The 26293-nt window shown below is 32.2% G+C and overlaps 1 protein-coding gene across 1 annotated transcript; it reads right to left on the bottom strand.

Moving 5' to 3' along the window:
• Positions 1-1862: 1862 nt before the first annotated feature.
• Positions 1863-14349, bottom strand: LOC103854486 (transcription factor WER-like). Its single transcript, XM_009131426.3, has 3 exons — positions 12839-14349; positions 11737-11866; positions 1863-9631 (listed from the first exon to the last, which is right to left on the bottom strand). The coding sequence occupies exons 1-3, from the start codon at positions 13020-13022 to the stop codon at positions 9172-9174; spliced, it is 774 nt and encodes a 257-aa protein (XP_009129674.1). The 5' UTR covers positions 13023-14349; the 3' UTR covers positions 1863-9171.
• Between the last annotated feature and the right edge of the window lie 11944 nt (positions 14350-26293).

Raw genomic sequence — 26293 nt, 5'->3', positions numbered from 1 at the left:
AACAAGAAAACAAATGTTAAAATGATACTCTTTATGAAATAGAAGAAATATTATAAAATATAAGATTGTTGGAATAATTAAGAGATATGTCTAAGAAATTAAATTAGATTGGAAACCAAATTAATTTTGTGTTCGTGAGTTATCTAAGAATATCCAGCACCATTCATGTAATTATTTACGTTTCATTTTTTTCTTTGTAAATATTTACTTTTAATTTTTCTTTGTAATTAGAAGTTTCACATTAAACAAAGGATAACCCTAGCCGTCCATGGCCTATATGGGCTTTAGCAGTGTTAAAGAAATCAACTCGCCTATGATAGAAAATAAGCCAGTGTCTGTTACTTGAATTTCGAACTGGTCTATGTTTCTTAAAATTCTTGATCAAACTCTAAAATCTCAACCAAATAGTTTATGAACCCTAATATTCTGAAAAGTATATCAAACTGACCATAAGTAAAACACATGTTGTGCCAGTCGGCATACTTAATTACGACAATGCAGTATAAGTACCAATTGCATGTAGACAGAATATGTTTACTGCATCAGTCCAAAACGGTATAACCTAGAAGAACTAGACTTTTTAGTTGAACTTCCTAATTTACACCATTGACATAAAATGCTCTATATATAAAAAAAAAATTTGACATTAAATGCTCTATATAAACTGGGAGCAGCCTTTATTTGAAAAAATAAAACGAAGCATATAACCGATTATTTCATGTTAGAGATCAGACCTAAATAGCACTACTTCGGCAGATATTTTTCTTTTGAGTAAATCAGGTTGGAAATATATGGAGATAAAACTAAAATAGTCAGTGATTTAACTATTTATGTAATGTAGGTGTTTTTATGTAGAGGTTTATTTTATAAAAATGACGTCTAATATCACAGCCGTCAAAAAAACTCTAAACTCTAGACTCATTTTATAAACTAGACCCGTAACAAACCAACGTTGAGTTGGCCTAGTGGTAAAGGGGTTGCGGCTGTAACTTCCGTCACTTGGGTTCAATTCACGGTGAGAGAGACTATTTACAATGCTTGGATTTCCGGCAAAGATGTGAAAACACATTTTTAATGTTTACCAAAAAAAAAAAAACTAGACCCGTAACAATTAAATTAAGGAGTAAAAAAATTAATATTATTGTTGCTATTTGTTTCCAAATTATTGTCGTCCCACGTAATTATTTATTCTTTAGGTGAGTGGGTAATTAAACTTTCAGTCTTTCACGAAAGAATTTTAAATATTTTTTATTGTGGGAATTAATTATTAACAAAATAATGTATTTAATAGACATAAATATACACTATAATATATTAAATACTCTCTCCGTCTCTTAATGATAGACTTTATAAAAAAAGATTTGTTTCAGAAAGATGTATTTTGTGTTTTCTAAGAAAAAATTATAACTTCAAAAAAATTAATTGACTTTTGAATTACTATTGGTTAAAAGTTATTAAAAATTAAAAATTACAGAAAATGATATATTTATTATAATAGTTTAATGTGTTTTCTTAATATGTGTGAAAATACTAAAAAGTCTATCTTTGTGGAACGGATGTAGTATATAATTAGTTATTTGTTTTTCCATTTAACACCACTGGTTTCAATATAAAATTTTTATAAAGGTATACTATTGAAAGGCATGATAAAAATTATACAAGTTATGATTTTGAGTTCATACCGTAATAAAGTAATTGACAACAATAATATTAAGTGCACCCATACGCTAGTAGTAGCTGTTGAAACAAAAAGAGTGAGCAATGAAAGAGCTAGAAAGTCTCACAAGTGACCCCTAGCTAGCAGTGGATTTAGAATTAGGCTTATATTATCTAGAAGACCCAATTTATCTGCATAGTAGGAATAGCGTAAATGCTATAAATTTAACTTTTTTTGGTCGAACCTTTTATCATTGCTACCTTAAACATTCAATACAGAGTTTCTCATCCCTAAGGGAGAGTTTGAAAACAAAAACAGCAATACGATCTGCAACCTGGTTACAAACACGAGAGATGAACTGAAAAGAAATAGAGTTTAGGGAATTGCAACACACTGATCTCGTGGATGATCCCTTTGAGTGCAACCACAGAAGAGACTCCTGTGAGCAGGCCAACTAGACATTTGGAGTCTGAGAAACAGACTACGTCCTTGAACCCCAAACATAAAATCTAAGAAGATTTAACTATGAACATAAAATCTAAGAAGATTGACCATCCCATAAAAGGCCAAACTATAGGGGTTGTAAATCGTAATTGACGTAGCAAAATGTAATTTATTAAACAAGTACTTTTATATAATATATAAGATATGAATGCATGGGACAATACATACATATGTACACAACCCTTTATGCTTACATATTTTGTGGTTCATGTATAGAAATAAATGTAAGTGCATATGTGTATCTGTATACATTCTGAAGTTGTGGTCCATTATAAATTTATAATAAGTTAATTTGGGCTAATGCGATTTAGTACTAGATTAGTAATAAAAACTTGAGCGCGATAGACCTTTCATGGGTTCACATTCAAATGTGGTCCACTACACTAAAATATAACATATCAAGATCTTGTCACTTTTTTTTTTTTGAAAATTCAGTATTAAGTGAAAACTGTGTACCATTACCATCTTCCTAAAGATGGTGTACAGTTACCAACTTATAAATCGAACAATATGGGGACCATGATGCATAAATTAGGCTTCCGAATTGTACTAAACCCTAATATTCAAATCTCACGCTGAGCTTTCAGAGGTTGGGGACCATCCGATTTCGCGGTCCCAGTAGTTAACAATTTAAAAGATAACATTTTTTGGCAGACAAAGAAAAGTAGAAAACGTTCTATCATCAAATACGATATACATTTCTTCATTAGTGGGATTATAAGACATGGATACTAGGATGATGGATGACATGCTCATTGGGAACAGATAGTGTATATATATATATATGAAGAATCAAGTAGATGTGGTACCACAATTGTAGGCCAAAGGGGAACTCGTACACGATGTTGCAATTCCGAAGACAAGTAGGTTGTATACTGGAATTGACCCTTTGATGAGATTTAGGGCCATAGCCTTTATTATTCCCAATGCTCTTTAGTTTTATACATAAGCTATTTATCATGTTTAGACTTTTATGGGTTTACAATTCAAAATAAAATGATAAGGAGTGAATTAGCTCATCTTTTATATTTTATATCCCATTTCGCTTTGAATATATATATAGATATAAGTCCTAACGTTTTCAGACAGCAAAATCATCACTACTACAAATATGTAAATCTCTACTCGCAAGAATCGAGTTAGGTTTAATCTGGACGGCATTTTGAAGTGTTGACCAATAACAGCAAAGTTAGGTTTAATCTTATTATCAAAAAAATATTTCAGTTAATTTTCGTGAGGGCAAATTTCTTAGACAGCAGGACAAAAGATATATGACAAAATATTACACAAAGAGAAAAACTCCTAAAATAGCACTAACCATATTTCCTAAATACTATACCATAAATACCAAACTATAAATCGTAATCATTAAGCTTAAACTCAAATATGAAATAAAATATCTTTTAACTTTTAATTAATGATGCTATTTTGGAGAAAAATTGTGTTCTTTTTAGAACAAAAATATATTTCAGTGCTATGTCAGACAACTTCTATTTCGGTAAAACCTAAACATATTTGTAATAAAAAACAATATAAAACTTATCATGATTGCAAATTTATATTCAAAATCGTTAGATGAAAATAGATCAGAGCAGTAGAACATCTTTATAACACAAATAGTTCTAGAAAACAATAATAGCTTACTAAATAATTAAAGCATAAGAAGATTCTTAAACCAAATTAAAGAAAGATAGTTGATGACTGAGAAAGATGATGTGCATAGCCCTTTTTTCAAAAAAAAAAAAGATGATGTGCATATAATTGGGCACCATTCTTGAATGCTCAGTTTGCACCATCAACCTTTTTCAACTTTTTTTCCTTTTGAGCATTGATCACAACAATTATGAAGCGAACCCTCTTTTGGAAAATTAAGCTCGGTTATTATATTCAAGTGGGTAGTATGACCTATTGAAACAATTAGCAAACTTACAATTTTATCAGCATCCATATATCAAATTACAGACTACAGGAACTGTGGGAATTGTAGGAACTAACTCTATTTTAACATAAAATGAAAAATAACATTAATATGCTCAAATAACAATTATACGTAAATTAAAAGAAAAACTAATGCTTATAAAACACCCTAAAAATAAGGCATGTACTAGAGAGAGTCAAAAGGAATATTATTGCCTGTTCAAATTGTTATATGGTTTTTGAATAATTCTAAAACATATTATATATAGAAGAAGTGTAGTGAAGAATCTATAGTAATTAAGAAAAATCAGCGTGGGTATTATTTCCCCGCTTTCATCAAAAATATTTCTTTTTAAATATACGAATTGTGTTACAAAAATATAAGAACAAGAGTACGATAAAGCAATAATTATATGAAGAATGATTTTAACAAAGTACGATCACTGACTTTCATGAAAACAGCTCAACATATAAGATATATTATTTTGCTCATATACTTCAATGTCTTTGTGATAATAACAAAACAACAATTTCATATTGGTGCTTTACTTTATATAATTTATATAAAATGGTTAAAAGCACGCTACTTTTTGTCAATATTTTGTTCGAGTGGGATTTGTTCGAGGGCCTATTTTGATAGTTTTATCCCCTTGATCATCTTAAGCTTTTATTTTCTGAACACAGCTTGATCACCCTAAGCTACTTGTATTTATTGTACGTATTTTAGTTCATGGATGCAATACGTTTTAAGTTTGTATTTTGGGTTTAGTACTGGTTTTGGATTAGTTATTTCTTATTCGGTTGGCCCATTTCAATTAATAGTCTTAACAAAATTTATGAAAGCAAGCGTGTCGATATGAAATAAATTTTAATTCATTTTAAATCACAAACGCGCGAAAGTCATTTGTAGAACTCAATAAGATTGAGAATTAACTCCTCAAAGTTACTAGAGATTTTTTTCGCGCTTTTCGCTGATTGTGTATTTTCAAATATTTACTATTTTTACTTATATATAAATTGTTGCATTTATATTATATTTAATTTTAGGTTTAGTATAGTCAATTTAGAGCTATTGTTTTATTTGTGTATGTGGCTTGAATCATCTAAATTTTTTTTCAATACACAATAAATGCAGTAAAATACACAATAGTTAAAAACAAAGTGAAATTCGTCAACTTAAAGGATTACAACAAAAAATCTTTAAAATATTCTTTGTTGTCTTACACATTTTATAATTTTTTGGTGCAAATAATCTAAGCAATTTTTAAATATAAAAATAATAAGACACAGTCCGCATTAGGCATGAGCGTTTAGATACACATTTGGGTTTGAAGCGGATATTTCAGATTTTGAGGGTATTTCGGTAATGGGGGTCTAGAACCCGTTCGAGTATTTTACATATCGGGTCAGGTTATGATATCTTTTAGTTTGGTTTTAATATTTCGGGCCGGGATCAGATATTTAGATTTAGACAAAAATAAATAAATCCTTCATTGCTCAAGTTTTTGTACTAAATTTTTTACCATTAACTTAACTGATTTTGTTTTTTATTGGTTGGACGATTAACAAATTTAGAGATAGAAATAATTTAAAATTGAAAAATTAATCTGGTTGTTATTTTGAGATTTTGAGTTCAATTTTTATTAATGTATGAAAAAAGCATTTTAAGTGAGAAGTAAATCACTTTGTCCATAATTATATACATATTATCTAATCTCTGAACCATATACAACATCAATATAAATATTTTGAATAAATAAAAGAACTAAAGTAGAAACATAGGGTTAAGTATACATATGTTATGTTATCTTCGGATATCCATTCGGTTCGAATATTATCTATTCGGGTTCGGATATCTAGTGTCTCCTAACTTAATATCCGTTATGGTATTTTTGCCACTTCGGTCGGATTTCGGTTTGGATTTTTCGAATCAGATTTGGGTATGAATTAAGATATCGAATAACATGTCCACTCCTAATCCGTGCATAGCGCGGAAAAAAAATCTAAATTGATATGAATGTGAAAAAGGCCACGGTAAAATACAGGAATTTCATATATTTGTTTATATTTATCATTTGAACAATTTAGATGAAAAAACGGAAACTTTCGTTAAACTAACTTTTATTGATCTGTGGCCACGGATCTAGTATTGCATAAAGGTACGGGAATATAGCCTATTTGATCACTTCACTGTTATTGTTAGACTAAATTTAAATTTCAAAAATCTGGTTTAGTTGTGCTATTCTAAAAAAAATGTTGGAATATTCTAATATGTCACATGTAGTTTTTATTGTGAATGCTATTTCGTAAGCAATTTTATTAATGTAAGAGAGTTGTATATCTAATCATATCTATTAATAAAAAAATGATAGGTCCATAAATGACAATCTCTTAGTAGTAGATAAAAAATAGTACTTTAAATTAATAGATTAGATTATTAACATATATATAGTATATATTTTATATGACTATTTATTAAATGAAGCTTTCTACTTATATGATTTTATGACCAGAGTTGTATTTTTTTTAAACAAAATTTGTATCTCCTGTACAAGCCACTGATATCTCAAAGGTATGGTTTATGTAATTGTTTAGAAATTTTGCACATTTGTTTGCATGTTCCAGAACAATTTGATTCACATTTTTCTCAGATATGGGTTCCTTCAAATCCAAAAGGAGCTGAGACATTACCACCCGGTATTATTACATCCGAGTCAGACTTGTATTTGCGCAGGTTTTGGGGGAACCCTGAAGAGGTTTGATTCTCAAACACACAATCTAATTCTTGGATTTTACAGTTTATTTTCTTCTCTCTGTTTCCTCAGAATTTGAAAAAGAAACCGAGATATCTAATAACATTTACAGTGGGTTACAAACAGAGACAAAACATAGATGCATGTGTTAAGATGGCTGTCCTTTTTGTTTTTTTTTCTAAATTTTTATTTTTATTTTAATGGTAATCTCATTTATGTTTTGTCTTCCTTTTTTTTTGAACACCATGTTTTGTCTTCCTAAAAACAGTTTTCAGACAACTTTACCATTGTTCTGTTTCATTACAATGGAAGAACATAAGTGTTAAGAAGCAGACAAAATGGTAGCTTTGCTTATACCTCTCTATCTTTTGCCCCTAGATTTCCCAGACACGATTTCAACTTAATCATATTCTGAAAGTTAGAGCTGGGAGATTACACATAACATTAACAGTTCTAAATTCCAAAAAAAAAAAAGATTGTTTGTGAGATGTTATGACTCTAAATTTATGTTTGGTTTCTAATGAAATTGGTACATAAACACTACCTTGGATGGATATGGAGCTGGAACTCTCATAATCTGACTAATTGGTATGACGGGATGAGAAAGACCTGGGAGATAGATTTAAAAGAGAGTGAATTGGTGAGCTGATGTGGTTGATACGATAACATGACCTGAGTGGAAAGAGTCACAAAGAGGCATGACGTTGGGACTATCAAGAAAGTGATGAACCTGAGAGATGGAAGGATGGAGGAGTTGAAGTGAACGCATGAGTTAAAAGGTATGACTTTTCGGTAGTGGCGATTGACAACATTGTGGAATTTGTATCGCTGGTGTGTGAATAGGGAAGAAGTGAAATGGGATAGTGAGTTATATATGGCTAGACTGGGAAATTGAAGGGATTATGACTATTTGGATGTTACAGTATTGAAGAGTGCTTGAATAACTTCAAGGAAGGACTGTCATTAGGCCTGAGGATGACGTTAAGGTTGTATCGTGAGGATAGGGAAGAGGAAGAGGGATTGTTAGATCGGGTGCCGTCGAAGAGAAATATATTGAATGATTCAGAGTGGTTGTAATAACGGTGAATTGCAGATAATTTGAAAGGATGACGACGAATTGGAAGGGTCGGAGACGATAAGGAAAATTATGGTAGGCGAGATAGGCATGATATGGGCTATTGCGGACTTTTAGAAGTCCATATGGATGGCCCGGATCTAAGTTGACTGAAGCAGTGCTGACGTGTCCAATTAAATGCTCCTCATTGGCTGATTTTTTTTTGAGAACGTGACAGCCTCACCATTGAATTTTTTTTTTTTTTTTTTTGTAACAACCTAACAAACTAATAGTTAACTTACTAAACTTAGGCATTTAAAGCTTTTATAATTTGTAACAACCTAACAAACTAATTGTAGTGAAGAATTAATTAAGCAAAACATAATCAAACCAAACCATGAAAGAAAACAGGCAATCATAGCAAACTACTAAACAAGAAAGCAAATTCAATTATCAATGAGAAATATTGGGTCATAGGGTTTAGCAATGGAAAATTCTTGGTTGGCCAAATGTTTTTAATTCCAGTGGTAATTAATTTGGAATGTTTGGTTATTGTTGACTAAATTTAGAATAATATGGTTTGAGGGATTTTAAGTGAGAAGGAAAAAAAATAGTTTTCTTTCTACATTTTCCATAAATAAATGGATTTTGACTATTTTAAATAGTTTTAGTTATTTTCTTAACATCAATATACAAGAATCTGAATTGAAAAACAAAATTATTCCATATTTTGATATCTCCATTTTTCTCAAAACTAACTTATTATATTTTTACAAAATTGTGAAAAGGTTTTATCCATTTCCATTTTTCTATCCCCACAGTTTTACTTATCATTTATAATTCCTTAAATCCAAATTTTGAAAATTAAAAAAAAAAACAAATTTTTGGAAAGAAAAAATTTTAGTTTCTTATATTATATTTGTTGATTAATTAGGTCGTTTTAGTTATAACATCAATCACTGTTATAGGTAAACCAAAGTTGGGAATTAATGAAAGACAATATTATTGCAACTTTTTTACAATGACAAGGTTAGAATTTGTTTTAGTCAAAGTGTGTGGTTAAGATTTTTGGTTTTTCTTAAAAGAATAATCACTAGAAAAATTATCTCATACAGTTCTATCATAAAAAGTAGAATTGTGGAGACATGTTCCGAACCATTTTATTAGCCTCGCTATCCGATCTATAATTTTCTATTAACCGTACGAAGACACAGCTTTCTTATATCTCCGTCAGTGCATACTAGTTAAAAAATATAACCTCCCGTGTAAAATCCATTATAATTATACTACCCTGATCCACACGGCGGAGCCTCAATTCTGTCACCATTAAACTTCTCAGAAATATCAGCAGCTATTCTCTGTTCCCAGCCACCACCAAATCGGTGTGGACGATCTTCATCGTTTAGACTCCACAAGCTGCCCCACAAGTTACCTTCATCGGTCATGGAGTGATCGCTTGAGGTTGCTGTAACACTTTGAGGCATATGAAATTGGTCGTGAATGACACTAGTCGGGTAAGAGAAAGAGGAAGCTATGTTTTGCTCGTTGTCGTGATTCATGTGGTTTCGAGATACCATCTGAGATCGTTGATTATGTGGTTGCGGTTGCATACCTAGTTGTTTCCGGGATCTTTTAAATTTGTCTTGTTTCGAAAAAGATTTATCTTTCTTCTTGTAATGGGTTCTCCAATAGTTCTTGATTTCATTATCTGTTCGTCCTGGTAAATATCTTGCAATTGTAGACCACCTATATATATATATATTGTGAAAGTTATATGTAAATGCATGCCCATGAAATGTATGACTCCGTAAATAAAGTTAACATAACTACAAATGAAAGATAATAAAGGGGATCGAATCAAGCAGTTGTGAGCCATCTATACTATTAAAGCAAAATTCCTATTAGAATTCTGTCCTTAGTTTTTCAAGTTATTTACATTTCAATATCACTGTCATTTTTTATTATTTTAAATAAATTTCTGTAACAATAAATACAACCAATCAGATTTTTTTTATGATTAATCAAATATTTTAAAGATACTTTAGTATCCACTATATATGGAAAATAACAATACTAACTATATTTTGAAATACAATATCTAGAAAGTTACGATTAAATATGATGCATGTGTTTTCCTAAAACTGAATACCCTATTTTTACTGGTCTCACCAAACGCTTTATTGACAAACCATAACACAAAAAAAAAAAAAATTATCCAATGACTGTTAATATGTTGGTCGATTACTCACGTCAGCTATTCCATAATCTCAATTAGGGCTGTTCAATATGGTAAAACCGAACCGTACCGAACCGAACCGAACCGAAATAGATAATATGGTTTGGTTTTGGTATATACCATATAAACCGAATGGATATAATTTTATAAAAACCGTAGGATTTGGATATGGTTTGGTATATAACCGATTAAACCGAATAAACCGAACAAAACTGATTAAAAGTATAAACATGTAAATATGTATCTATTTTATAACAATACATGAAAATATATTTGTTACATAAGTTAAATTTATGTTAATAACTATTACCATAATTTTATAGTAATAAAGAACCTTAATTTGTAAAACACTTGAACTATAATTAAATAACAATACATCGTAATTCAGACATCTTATTTTCTAAGTCTTCTTTTGATCATTTTGCTTTATTTTAGTCTTCACTAAATTAATATGAAGATTATAAATTTGATGGACAATAATTAATAGAAAATTTTAAGAGTAAATTAGCTAAATATACTAACAAAGGTGGGATATCATTGAATGGGGGGAAAATGGTAATGTTGGGGGGAAGAAAATTGGAGGGATATAGGGTATGGAGTGCAAATAGGGAAAAAGTGGTGTGTAGGGAGTACAAATTCTCAAATTTTAATAACTTTTTTCTTATCTGTAAACAAACAGAGTTTCGTGTTCAGTTAAAAAAACATGACTTTAATGAACACTAAGAACACTAATATGGAAGAATGAAAAAACTTTTCTTTCATGTTTCTGTTTTGTTTCATATTTTTATTTTCAAAATTTCAAGCTTTGATTTTAGTTATAGATTTGATTATTTTATTTGATGGTAGAAACATTTTTTCTTTTTTTGTTCATTTATTTGAACATGTAATATATTTTTAATAAATGATTGTGTTGACAATATGGCTCTAAAATTCATATAATATGAACTCAAACTAAATAATTATGTTTTTTGGTATAAAGCCGAATAAACCAAAAACCGACGATATATAAACCGAACCAAACCGAAGTAAATATGGATTTAGAATGGTACTTATATTTTACTAACCGAAATACCAAAAACCAAAAAAATCCGAACCTAAACCGAACCGATATCTGGATTGAACACCCCTAATCTGAATTGATACCAATTTTATATGATTAAGGATTGCGTATTAGATTTAGGGATGTAAAAAAAATATATATAATAATTTTTTTAATAACAAATAAATTATGTAAAAGTTATTACATAATAAAATTTATATTATTAAACTCTTAAAAACTAATTTCTATGAGTATAAATATGCAACTTTTTATATTATGTATTTATGCCTAACACATATGAATTCACAAACAACACAATTTGTAAATAAGATTAGATTATGTTATATAAAAATTATTTAATCTTATAACTAACAAATATTTATAAAAAAAATAAAAAGAACAAATTCCGTGCTTTTAAAGCGCAGATCAAAATCTAGTGCATATTTATCTGAGAGAAAAAAAAAACAAACTATTATTGTACATCAAGCATGTTGTCAGATTTTACTAGTAGTAGCGTTTAGCGTCTGGGTTTTAATTAGCGTCATCAAAAATAAAATACAAAAATAAGGAGCTTACTTGTTACCCCAAAGGAAGTGAAGTTCAAGGATGATTCCTTCTTCTTGAGGAGTGATTTGTCCTCTCTTTAGCCCTGGCCTCAAGTAGTTCACCCACCTTAGTCTACAGCTTTTGCCACTTCTATTCAACCCTAATTTTCAATTCCATGACAAACACAAAATATTGAAAAGAGCACTGGGAATGGTTTGACAAAACATGTATATGTAAAGTTTACTGCAACTTGATGATCTTTATCCTTTTAATAAGATATAGTATATGAACTTCGCAGTAAAATGTTCGAATAAAAAAGATTGTATACGTACAAATGTTCTACACTGATCTAAGTCAACTCCACAAAACAAGGAATCATAAGATCATCTTTTGATTTTCAACAAAAACAAACCCTTTAAAAGCTTATTCTACCATGTCATTTTCCTGTTTCTAACTATAAAAGTGTGAGACTGCTTATACATAAAAAAGAAAGAAACATGAATGAAATCTATTATTGGGAGCTATTTAAGTCAACTATACCCCAAATATATGGAGGTAATTGGTTGGGCTGTATAAAATAAAATGGTTTTAGCTTTAATTTTTATCTATAACCATTTAAATTATCAATTATACTTTAACTAGTTTTTAAAGACAAAGCCAAAATAAAATAAAAATAATAATGGTTGTAGGAGCCTAAGCAAAATAATTTCATTTATTTATTCATTTAATTTCTACAACTACATTAAAACAGATACATCAAAAATTCTAAAGACTAAATTATACAGTAAAATTTCTACAGTTACATCATAACCAATCATCCCCTTCCCCCAACTTGTCTTTATTAATCGTCACTAAAGCAAGTATACTAACTAATTGTATTAATTCTGTATAAATTGTAAATCAAATCTATTCTGAAACGGCTTTCATTAAAGGAAATAGTTCAATAAGAAAGATATCAGTGGAATAATACAAAATAGATTCGCTTACTAATATGTCTGTACGAGCTTATGATAAAGCAACGATGAAGATTATAGAGTAATTCAGCAAAAAAAAAAATAGATGTGTAAGACGTACACATATGTACATATAGAAGCAAATATATATGTATACATGATCAAATAAAAGGGTTTACCTGCACACTTAGCAACAGAGCTCCATTTTCCTTCACCATTGGAAGTAACATACTCGGTAAGAAGCTTGTCTTCTGCAGGTGTCCATGGACCCTTTCTAAATCCTTGTAATTGTTGCTGTTGTTTTTGATAAGGATCATGATCATGGGTTAGCTGATGGACTTGATCAGCTCCCAAATCAAGCATACCTCTTCAATTGTCAGGAACTCTTTCAGTCACAAATAAATACTACAGCTTATGTATGGGTCTGTATGTGATCGTCAGAGTATGTGCTTGATTTGTTCTACTATGTTCATGTTTGTGGTTGAACATGTGCGTGTATATATATGTATTATCCGTTGGAGAAAAAAATCTCACACTAGAAATATATAATGGACTTGATTTGTATATAAAGGGTTAAATCCAATCCACTAATGACCGATTGTTTTTAAATTAGAAACCCATAATTAACTCAAATTTAACATGGTATCAGAGCTCAGATCATAAATACGCTCCCTAATTAATATAATCCTAACCGACCGGGTATAAAGATCGTAATTAACTCGCTCGACCGGATATAACTGTTTTAAAGTTCCGAAATTTATGGCCGATAAGAACCATCATCTCGATGAAATGTATTAGCGATAAAGTATCCAGTTGGAAGTCCATAATAAATCTGAATTTAACATTATTTGTATTGTGTTGCTAATTAAGAATATATTCTTTCTTTTTACGGACGTTTAACTCAATATATTTTATTTCATTTACTTTACTTAGAGCATTTCCAATGTAAAACTCCATTTTTTCGAAGTAGAGTAAAAGTAAAAATAGAATAAAATTGCTATAACCCTACTCCATTTACCACTTCATAATGGAGTGATGAACAAACAAAAAATAAATTACTCTATTTATGGAGTAAATTTCATTATGGAATGAGATATGGAGTTTTTTTGGAGCATTTCTTAGTTTATATTCACTTTTACTCTATTTTAGAGGAAAAATAGAGTGAGAATAAAGATGCCCTTAAAGACCTTTATAATCAGGTAGCATATATATGTGAATTTATGGTCTATCATTAGCCTACTTAATTATATAAATTCTAGCTTCAGTTCCTCGACCACCCAGATAATCTTGGCAAGCCACTATCAAACAAGTGTTGATACATAATGAGAACCAGCTCATTCTATTTCTTACCCAATTAAGATTTTACAAGTACCCTATTACCAATTTCGTACAAATAACTTTATTCGTCATCACTAAAAAAATATTCTTGAACAACAATGGTTTGTCTTTGGATACTTAAAAGTTTTTTAACATCATCATAGAACATAAGATCATGTCCATCGCAGGGTTGAGGAGGGGCTCTTTACTCCTTTTTTTTTTTTTTGTGCACCGGCTCTTTACTCCTTAAAATAATGAAAAAAATAAGAAAAAGAGAAGAGAAGAAAAAAACAGGTTCTAAGAGCATCTCCAAAAGAAACTCTATAACTCCAAATATAGAATTTTTTGCTCTCCAAAAAGGAACTTCAAAACTTCAATATAGAGTTTCACTTTTCAAAACTTCAAATTTGAAGTTTCATCTTTTTATTTGCATTTTGGTCCTTATAATTATACATCATATTTATAATTCTTAAATATTTTTTTTGTTTATTGTTTTAATCCTTAAAACTTTTATATCTCATAAATATTTCAAATTTGTTATATAAACTTAAGTTTTACACATGAAATTAAATAATAAAAAATTAAAACAAGATTTATAATATTTTAAAACTAGAATTAAACAACAAGAATATTACAAAAAACCATAATAAAAACTTATTAAAAAGACACATGAAGACATAATTATTACTCAAATTTAAATATTATAACAACACTAATAGTCTGGTAAATTTGCTCCGGAACCTCCAAAATCTCCAAAATATTGTTCAACAAATTTTGTGTAACCGAAGATGATTGTTGTTGTTGCTCTTGACGCATTTTTTGTATGATTCTTTCTTGTTCAGATCGAATGTATTCACGAATATTAACATCATTGATAGAAGCTAAGTTTTTTAGCAATATTTTATTTTCCTCTTTTATTTCTTTAAAAGCTAACTTTTTTGCTTCATTTTGCAGTCGTAATTCAATCATCTCATGACCTTTTTCCCTGCTTGTTGTACTTTCGTTTAAAAGATCAAGGATTTTTTCGTTTGATGATATCAAATATCAGCAGACATATTATGAGGATATCCGGTTTCAACAATTTTTGGCTCGTAATCTACAAATAAAAAATAAAGAGAATCATTTCTTACTTCGAAATGCACTAGTTGATCATATATGGGAGCATTATGGAAATAATTTTATGCAATAATGTAATATTTGCTTGCAGTTTAGTATTTAATTATGTACTTTTATTTATAATTTTATATTTTAGTGTAAGATTTTTTTTAGTTAATATTTCTGTAATATTTATATATATGTATTTGTAATTTATAGAAGTTTTATAAATTTACATCAACTATGACAAATATAAGGATCATAGTGTAAAATATAAATAATTTTGAAGTTAGATTTGAAGTTTTATTTTTGGAGAATAACACATTGAAACTTCAAATATAAAGTTTGGAAACTTCAAAATAGAGTTCCTTTTTGGAGATGCTCTAAAGTAGGTGATTTCAGAACCGGTATTAACCCTCTACAGCCACTTGTCTTTTAGTTATTGGTTAAGTTTGATAAAGTTTTATTGTTTAATTTAACTATATTAGCAATATTTAGATTAAACTGTTAAGAACTTCAAAATAGATTTCAACCGATGGAGTTGCTCTAACTTTGTTCTGGACTCAGTTCTAGAGGAAAATGTATATTATAAAAAAATTAGTGGGTTGTCTTTATTTTCCGGAAAAGAACTTTGAGCCAGTAAAACCTCAACACATGTCTAATAAAATAATGAAAAGAAGACATGCTTTAAGAGTAATTCTTCATTAGTTTATTGATAAATTATAAATATGTACAATTATGCTCGAAATAATGGGCTTAATGAAGTGTATACTATTTCGGGAATAAGAAAACTGAAAGTTCCTTCCATACAATAAAGTATTGATGACTCAACTTGTATTCATGTGGCCTTTCGCCATTACACATCAACATTTATGGCAATGTTCGGGTTTTCTTGAATTGGTTAAACTGATTCAACCTTATTTTATAAGATTTGAACATTTTTTTTCTTTTGAAAAACATTAGCTTTAAAAAATAATAATCAATTTATCTGGGAGATTGCAACTTCCCCTTGCTCACGAAATTTAAAGATGATGTTTCATTACTGGTTATAAGTGATCAGAATCATGATTTTTTAATAATTACTTTGTAATCTTAACTGTGATTTTGGATTCCTAAATTATAATTAGAAAGCTTTTCATGCAGCTTTCACTTTAGATTTCGAAGTAAAATGTGGGCGGATGGTATTAGATAAGCATCAAACACAAAAATCTCTAATGACGTAAGAAACTTGATATAATACAATCAACACATTAATAGAGCAAGGTTCTCTCCTGGTGTTGACACATCAGACTTTTAGAGTCATAAGAGGTTGACATGTCATTAACTGAAAAAACTTGAAGAACCAATCAATTTATTTCGTTTCTACACATCATTTGTGTATTGTTATGTTTTTTCTTTCGTTTTCTGAGCAAAATATTTTACTTTCTTCTCTGTTAACCCCCATTGTCGATGTTTTAGGTTAGGGTTCGCGAGAAAGAGAAGTGATAGAGAGTTGAATCCAAGTCCTGGTCCGAGAGTCTTCTTCTTCTTCTTCTTCTTCTTCTTCTTCTTCTTCTTCTTCTTCTTCTTCTTCTTCTTCTTCTTCTTCTTCTTCTTCTTCTTCTTCTTCTTCTTCTTCTTCTCTTCTTCTTCTTCTTCTTCTTCTTCTTCTTCTTCTTCTTCTTCTTTTCTTCTTCTTCTTCTTCTTCTTCTTCTTCTTCTTCTTCTTCTTCTTCTTCTTCTTCTTCTTCTTCTTCTTCTTCTTCTTCTTCTTCTTCTTCTTTTCTTCTTCTTCTTCTTCTTTTCTTCTTCTTCTTCTTCTTCTTCTTCTTCTTCTTCTTCTTCTTCTTCTTCTTCTTCTTCTTCTTCTTCTTCTTCTTCTTCTTCTTCTTCTTCTTCTTCTTCTTCTTCTTCTTCTTCTTCTTCTTCTTCTTCTTCTTCTTCTTCTTCTTCTTCTTCTTCTTCTTCTTCTTCTTCTTCTTCTTCTTCTTCTTCTTCTTCTTCTTCTTCTTCTTCTTCTTCTTCTTCTTCTTCTTCTTCTTAGCATCATGAAGCTCTAGCCCTAGCCCATATTCTTCTTCGTCTGTCTCTCAGGGAGGTTTCCGTTACGGTCTGGAACAAAGTTTTAGTTTTAGTTTAATGTTTGTTTCCATCGCCGATTGAGTTAGTAGTTGGTTTTACCCAAGTTTCGATTTTGCGAATTCTGAGAACCCATTTCAATTTTTGAACTGCAGATCCAGAAAGCTTAATCATTTCCACTTGTTTGATCTTGTATCCCTATGTGGAGGAAGATAAAGAGAGTTTCGCTGATGGCGTGAGGGGATGTTATCAACTCTATCGCTTGTCTGTGGCCTTCATCGGGCAGGTCCGTTGATGTTGGCGGCAAGAGAACTCACATGCGCTTTCTGCTGCTAAGACAGAGAATTGAGGTTCGGAATCCGTTTCTTTGTTATATGATCTTGAGTGTTGCTCAACAATGTGTGTCCGTGTGATATTTGTTGTGTTATGTAGTTTCCAAGTGATAAGCCCAACCACGCCGATGATCTAGGACTAAGGTGTCAGGAAGCAAACCGTCAAAAGGTCTCCTCCTCAGGTCGAGGTCAAGAATCAAATGGGAATGGTGATCATAATATAATTGATCCTAACTCAAACCCTCAAAGAGTACACGAGCCTGGATCAAATCACCAAGTACGTGTCTCTAATCTTGGCTCTCAACTATTCTATATGGTGTCTAAGTCTAAACTGTTGTACCTGTTGGAGCGTTTAAAAGAGTCTTAGTGACTAGAGATACACAAAGATCAAGTAAGAAGTATGTAGGTATGCAAGAACACTATCATTATTGTGCATTATGGTTTTGTTTTTGAAGAAATATTAGCTTAAAAGGCTCAGAGGAAACAATAAAGATAAAGATCTGAAACAAAATAAGTTTTAATTCTTCTGGATCTCTTCTTTGTTTCTTTCGTTTTGTGGATTGATTGATTGATTAGATAACAAAACTTGGAAGAGAATGTGTATAAACGACTCTTCAGAGTTAATGTCTCAAATGGAACTATGATTAACAAAATGTCACATTCAGACACCACTTTGATAGAGATTTGGAGGCAGTCTCTATTAACAATTGATGCAACTCTCCTCATAACTGGATTTTTGTGACACAAGTACAGAATTTTGCAGGATTTATAGGTAAGAGCTTGCTTCTCCGACTCTCCTGCAAAGCTCTAGATGAAGATAAGGGAGTAAAAAGGTGACACAAGAACACTCATTTCTCCGCCTTCCAAAACAAAGGATTCTCTTTGTGAATGAAACAACATGATTTAACAACATCTCTTCTTCAGCGATGCATTCAGAAACCCTCTTGAGATTATCATGAATGAATTAAGAAGATAAATACTTACAAACGACGTCTTGTAGGTACGTAGAAGGAGGTGAGGTCTAAAAACACTCATATTCTCAAGAGATTTCGAGACAGCTTGTATCCAAAGGTTTTTTTCAGTTTTGTTGTCTTCTTTTATCTCTACCATGAGCTCCTGCATAATTCCAGAGTCCAAAATTATAATCAGGTTGGTAACCTTATGTTTGATTTGATCATATATTAATATGCATTTATGGTTTTATGGATATGACACATTTTATTTGATTTTATTTAGATTCTCTACTTGCGGTAATCTTCTCAAGCTTTTTTTGAATAAGTAATAGTTTGTTATTTGGGTTATGCAATTTTTTCTGGCTATGTAATTGTTATATATTATAGATATAGAAGTGTATATTAGGTTTTATGTTGTGGGATTATAAGTAGCTTTACACTAAATAAATTAGCATTGTTTAATTTTTGTAACTGAATAAAATCTTGTCTAACGTCTTAAAATACATAAATCAATTCTTCTTGCTATTTGAATAAATCTTTCATATATTATGTCATGGTGAAACTTATTTTTGTTTAGTCTCATATACACAAAGCTAACATAAAGCTAACATAAAAGATTTTCGCTTTTGTGGCAGCCAATTAAAGTATAAAACTTTAAATTCTTCTCATAAGCATTAGGAAAGTGGAAAATGATGAGTAGTAATGACAAAAAAAAGTTAATTTCTCTTCATTTTCTTGGCATTGATTGGGGATTCGAATATAATATTCACGGTAAGTGAGATAGATATGGATAAGTTCTTCTATAGAATAAATAATAGATTTTTCTTCATTCTTCATAATATAATTAACTAAGTTGACAAAAAGTAAATAAATTCTAAAATATGAGAAACATAAAAAGACATCAAAATGAACATAAAATGTAATATATATTAATATATAAAATTCAAAGAGAATATACATATAATAGAATTTTATCTTTCATCAGTTTGTTTGATATAAAAATAAAGAATTCAATGTTTTATCAATTTGTTGATAAGACAAGATAGACAAGGAGGAGAACTATCCAAATTTGATACATGACAAAAAAACATAAAATCCTTACTTAAAATAATTTTCATATACTAAACCAACACGTAGAGCAGGTGATCCTTTAGATCACTTTAACTTTTGTTAACCCTATTTCTAATTCTTAGCAATGTGTAACATATGTTTAGATTATCAATTCGAAGTACAAAACTTATGAATGGTATTAATAAAATTATTTACTTACACAAAAGAACGTAATTTCATCATATTAAACTATAATCGTAAAGAAAGATCCCGCGGCGTAGCCCGGGTTATTACCTAGTATTTATAAAGCCGTTCTGATATAGACTGTACACGACAATTTTATTTTTGTAACACTTGCAATAATTTTTCAACTGTATTTATACATAACAATAATTCAAGTAAACTAAGCACTCTGATTTTTTCGTGCATATATATTATATACACACATATATATAAGTTAAGGCTGGCAAACCATTGCAAAATCATATTTATACGACAGGATCCACAACTCAAGAAAAAGTTATTGAAATTACATCTTGAAAACAAATACTACAATATATACTTAAAATAATAATACTAATAACTAAATCTAAATTTATTTTTAAGATTTAAGAAGCTTCTAGAAAGATTACCATGGTACATAGTGATGCCATCGTGTAGTTATTTGCTTAGATTGCTTACCATTTTAGATCTGTATTATAAATTTATTTATTTACATTTATAGGTCTAAAATTTTATAAATTTATTTATTTACATAATCCCCTAAACAGATAAATTATTGATCTTTATGAGATTATGTAAATATATACGGATCTAAGAAATTATAAATTATTTACACAATTCCCTAAACAGATATTTGTTTCAATAGCGTTTATTCTCTTTAACCTTTTTACTTTCTTTAAGGTTAATTTGCGTTTGTTTATGTTGAGTTTTCCCTCATTAGCCCAAGTTTAATCTATAACCAAGAAGCCCAAGAAGAAAAAAAAATATCTAGAGAAAAATGGAGAAGGATGAAGAAGTGTGTAGAAAAGGAAGTGTGTAGAAGATGGAGTGTTCTAGAACTAACTTGTAGTCTCCATTTACTAGTATAAATAGGGATGTCTAGTTCACTTGTAATCATCCAAGAATCAAGCAAAGTAATAGAAAGAAAACATTTCATAAAAGGTTCCAAAAGTCTTTAAGAAATCTCCAAACACAAGCCTTACTAAAAATCCCTTTCCTAAAATACGAAGGTTATCTCGAACATAAACCGTCTACATTCCATCTTAACCTCTCAAAGAAAATAGTATCCGCTATTTTTCCCAACAACTGGTATCAGAGCCAGGTTACCGGTTATCTTTGAAGAAGTGAAGATGGAGGCCACCGTTACCTTTGAAGGTGATATGTTCAAGCTCACGACGGACAACTTCTCTTATTGGAAACCGATGATGGAAGATCATCTTTATTGCAAAGATTTGCATGAGCCCATCATCATGAAGGATAAGCCGGAAGGAAAGGATGATAAAGCATGGGAGATTCTTAATAGAAAAGCGGTTGCCGTAATACGCAAGTATGTCGACCGATCTCTCTTTGAACATGTCTCTACCTACACAAATGCTTTTGAATTATGGACAAAACTTGAATCCATGATTCAAAAGAAAACACCTCGAAACAAAGCTCTTCTTGTTCGACGGTTGGTAAAGTTAGAGTACAAGGATGGCCAGAGCATGATGGAGCACTTGAACAATTTCAAGGGGATCGTAAATCAACTTAACAAAGTTGATATGAAGGTTGAAGACGAAATGCAAGCCCTTTTACTCCTTAGTTCACTACCGGAGAGTTGGGACACACTAGTTGTCACTCTAAGCAATTCAGCACCGGAGGGAAAGCTTACCATGGACACCGTCACTGATAGCCTTCTAAATGAAGAAGTTCGCAGGAAGGAGCGAGGTTCGAGCTCTTATTCAGAAGCTAACATTGTTGATAGACGGGGTAGAGAAGAGACTCGTGGTCACAACAGAAGCAGAGGACGAGACCAATCTCGAGGAAGATCCAAGTCACGTCCAAGAGTTACCTGCTATTATTGCGGCAAGCCGGGTCACATGAAGTCGGAATGTCGGTTTTTCAAGAAAGACAAACAAACCGGTAATATCAAACCAGACCGGTTCAATCCTACAAAGAAGCATGAAGACAAGACTACCACCATTGTGGAAGACCAGAGCGAAGAATTATATCTCATTGGAGAATGTAATCTTAGCTCTGATGATAGTTCATGGATCGTTGATTCTGGTGCTTCTTTTCACGTCATCCCTCATAGAAGCTTCTTCACAACCTACCAAAGTGGTGACTTTGGTAATGTTCAAATGGGAAATCAAGGAAGAAGCAAGATCGTTGGAAAGGGGGATGTTATTCTTACATCAAACACAGGATGTAAGATAGTTCTCAAGGATGTAAGGCATGTTCCCGACATTCGACTCAATCTCATATCAACCGGGAAGCTTGATGATGCCGGTTTCGATAGCCACTTTGGCAGTGGCAAATGGAAGCTAACCAAAGGAAGTTTGATCATGGCTCGAGGAAGTAAAGAAGGCTCATTATATGTGACTCAAGCCAAGCTTTGCAAGGAAGAAGTAAATGTCGCAAGTGATGACATGGATATATGGCACCGAAGACTCGGGCATATAAGTGAGAAAGGTTTAAACATACTTTCTCGCAAGAAACTTCTTCCCGATATGAAAGGTCTCTCTCTCTCACCATGTCATGATTGCTTAGCCGGAAAACAACATAGAGTCGCTTTCCGAAGATCGTCTACGCCTATGAGAAGAAAGCATATTCTTGATCTTGTGCATACTGACGTATGTTCCATGTCCGAGAAATCCAATGGAGGTGCATCATATTTCGTCACCTTTATTGATGACCATTCAAGAAAGGTGTGGATACATCTTTTGAAAACAAAAGATCAAGTTCTCGATGCTTTCAAGGAGTTTGTAGCCCAAGCAGAACGAAGTACGGGTCAAAAACTCAAGTGTGTTCGATCTGACAATGGTGGAGAGTATCGAGGTCCCTTTGAAGCATTTTGCAAAGCTCATGGAATCAGAATGGAGAAGACACCACCAAAGACGCCGCAACTGAATGGGCTAGCTGAAAGAATGAATCGAACGATCACAGAAAGAGTTCGGTGCATGCTCTCTCACGCTAAACTACCCAAGCCATTTTGGGGAGAAGCCATAAAGACTGCAGTGGACGTCATAAATCTCACACCATCAGTTCCTTTGGAAGGCAATGTCCCGGAGGAAGTTTGGTCGGGTAAGAAGATCTCTTACAACCATTTGAAGGTGTTTGGGTGCAGAGCGTTCGTCCATATCCCTAAGGATGAACGAGCCAAGCTAGACTCCAAGACTAAAGAGTGCATCTATCTTGGGTCACCAAGAGATGATTTCGGCTATCGGCTTTGGGATCCGGTTAACAGAAAAGTTATCCGGAGCAGAGATGTTGTTTTCTTCGAAGATCAAACAATCGAAGACATCAACAAATTAAAGAAACCAAAGCTAAGGGTTGTAAGGAATGAAGATTCTTATAAGTCCCAAAATCATGAACAAGTGATTGGAGATGATGGCGAAGGGGATCCCATCATGGATCCGAATGGTGATGAAGGTGAAGAAGAAGATCAAGTGGAGCCAGAGGAAGAACATGAGCCAAGAAGGTCTGGAAGAGAGACAAGACCATCTGTAAGATACTATCGAGATGAGTACGTCAATCTTACAGATGAGGGGGAGCCTCAAAGCTATGAAGAGGCCATAGGAGACACTCATAAAGATGAGTGGGTTGAAGCCATGCAAGATGAAATGCAATCCTTGCATGATAATCACACTTACGAGCTGGTGAAGCTACCAAAAGGAAAGAGAGCCTTGAAGAACAAGTGGGTGTACAGGTTGAAGTATGAGGAGAGAAGCTCAAATCCAAGATACAAAGCCCGATTGGTTGTGAAAGGATTCAACCAGAAGAAAGGCATAGATTTTGAAGAAATATTCTCTCCAGTAGTGAAGATGTCCTCTATCCGAGTGGTTCTTGGTCTAGCAGCAGTTCTAGACTTGGAGATTGAACAACTCGATGTCAAGACGGCCTTTCTACACGGTGAACTCGAGGAGGAGATCTATATGGAGCAACCTGAAGGATTCAAGGTTCCAGGAAAAGAAGACTTGGTGTGCCGATTAAAGAAGAGTCTTTACGGCCTCAAGCAAGCCCCAAGACAATGGTACAAGAAGTTTGACTCCTTCATGGTGGATCATAACTTCAAGAAAACCAAGAATGATCATTGCGTTTTCATAAAGAAGTATGAAAGCGGCGACTTTCTCATATTATTGCTCTATGTTGACGATATGTTAATTGTTGGCCAAGATCGCAACAAGATAGCCGCATTGAAGAAAGATTTGGGAAGGCGTTTTGCGATGAAAGATTTGGGGCAAGCGAGACAGATTCTTGGAATGAAGATCACTCGGGATAGACCAAAGAAGCTTCTATGGTTGTCCCAAGAACGATATGTTGAAAAGGTGTTGGAGAGATTTAACATGCACAAAGCAAAGCCGGTGAGCACTCCACTTGGTGGACATTTCAAGCTAAGTTCAAAGCAAAGTCCAACAAGTGAGAAGGAGAAAGAGGAAATGAAGACTACCCCATATGCATCAGCCGTGGGAAGTCTCATGTATGCTATGGTGTGCACCAGACCCGACATTGCCTATGCTGTAGGAGTTGTGAGTCGCTTTCTAGCGAATCCAGGAAAGGAGCATTGGAAAGCAGTTAAGTGGATCCTACGCTATCTACGAGGCACAACGAAGAAGTGTCTATGTTTTGGCAATGGAAAATTGGTGTTGAACGGTTACACCGATGCAGATTGGGCTGGTGATAAAGATTCAAGAAAATCAACATCAGGATTTGTAACTACCTTTGCAGGGGGAGCTGTTTCATGGCAGTCGAAGCTACAAAAGTGTGTTGCCTTATCTACCACGGAAGCAGAGTATATCGCAGCAACGGAAGCGTGCAAAGAGATGCTATGGATGAAGAACTTCTTACATGAATTGGGAGTGAAGCAAGACAAGTACAACTTGTTATGTGACAACCAAAGTGCTATTCACCTAGCAAAGAACCCAAAGTTTCACTCCCGCTCGAAGCACATCGACATTCGGCATCATTGGATCCGAGAAGTTCTTGAAGAGAAGCTCATACATCTCAACAAGGTACACACCGACAAAAACTGGTCAGACTTTATGACCAAGGTATTACCTATCAAAAAGTTTGAAGATTGCTGCAAAGGCACCGGCATGACGACTGTCTCGGGCTAAATCGGGAAGGGGGAGATTTGTTGAGTTTTCCCTCATTAGCCCAAGTTTAATCTATAACCAAGAAGCCCAAGAAGAAAAAAAAATATCTAGAGAAAAATGGAGAAGGATGAAGAAGTGTGTAGAAAAGGAAGTGTGTAGAAGATGGAGTGTTCTAGAACTAACTTGTAGTCTCCATTTACTAGTATAAATAGGGATGTCTAGTTCACTTGTAATCATCCAAGAATCAAGCAAAGTAATAGAAAGAAAACATTTCATAAAAGGTTCCAAAAGTCTTTAAGAAATCTCCAAACACAAGCCTTACTAAAAATCCCTTTCCTAAAATACGAAGGTTATCTCGAACATAAACCGTCTACATTCCATCTTAACCTCTCAAAGAAAATAGTATCCGCTATTTTTCCCAACAGTTTACAATACCCTTAGCTACTGTAAGCAGTTGCAAGATCATGCTTCTATATTCTAGCTTGGCACACCGTTATCTATGAGTTGTGGAAGGAGAGGAACAATCGGTATCACACTGATCAGTCCAGCTTACCTTCTCACATTATTCTCCAACCAGAGGACAAGCAACTCTGCAACAGAGCTTCTTCATTCAGGCCATCGAATCCGACCTTTCTAGTAGCTTCTCCAACTGTGGTATAATCAAGAAAAAACACATATCACTAAATTATGATTCTGTGAACTAGTAAACCTCAAATCACTGTGGCGACATCATAAGACTGGATAGCTGGTCGACACATCATACATTGAAGATGTTTCGATGATTTTCCACACATGAAGGATTAGGACCACAACATAATTAAATATAGTATAAAGCAAGGATATTAAAAGTATATTTTTACTAAAAATAAGTTAATTGAATTGAGGGTGAATGAGGTGTAAGACCCATTGAAAGAAGTTTTAAAACTAAAAGCTAACGTGTAATGTCTAAGAGAAGTAAGTATTAAATATTCAGTCTAATGTCTCAATTATTTACGTGTGCGGACGATTAAAAAGTTGAAAAAAACAAGAGAATGTATGCATACATATACATATATAATTGAGAAATACTTTAGATTAGCACCAAAACACTTAATTTATTATTCCAAATTAGCATACAAATAAGAAAATGAAAAAATAGCACTAATTTAAATTTAAATTTTACTTCTATTTTAATTTGAGTTTAATGATTAATATTTATAGTTTAGTATTTAGGCAGTAAGAGTTTAAAGTTTAAAATAATTTAATCATTTTATTTTTTAATTAGTGCTAATTTAGCCCTTTTCTCCTTATGTACTAATTTTGTCATATTCTTGTGTGTTCTTGTCTTAGTCATTTGTACTACATAATTAGATTAGTGTGAATGACTAAGGCAAGACTCGCGGTAATTCGTTGTTCTTTCAGTTGACAATATTTCCGTGCATTTAACTCTTTGTAGGATTAGTCTCGTGGTAATTCGTTTTCCGTGCATTTCACTTGAGCTCAGTACGCGGTAATTCGTTTTTCTTTCAGTTGATAATATTTCCGTGTATTCA

This window comes from Brassica rapa, chromosome A02 (genome assembly GCF_000309985.2).
Source record: "Brassica rapa cultivar Chiifu-401-42 chromosome A02, CAAS_Brap_v3.01, whole genome shotgun sequence".
Lineage (NCBI taxonomy): Eukaryota > Viridiplantae > Streptophyta > Magnoliopsida > Brassicales > Brassicaceae > Brassica > Brassica rapa.
Note: the sequence above shows the minus strand (reverse complement) of the source record. Positions and strands in the feature narration are given on the sequence as shown.

Coding starts and splice junctions, on each gene's coding strand:
- LOC103854486 (XM_009131426.3), bottom strand. CDS start 13,022: ATGCTTGATTTGGGAGCTGATCAAGTCCATCAGCTAACCCATGATCAT. Junction 11,867..12,838: donor CTCTGTTGCTAAGTGTGCAG/GTAAACCCTTTT, acceptor ATTGAAAATTAG/GGTTGAATAGAAGTGGCAAA. Junction 9,632..11,736: donor CACTTCCTTTGGGGTAACAA/GTAAGCTCCTTA, acceptor ATATATATATAG/GTGGTCTACAATTGCAAGAT.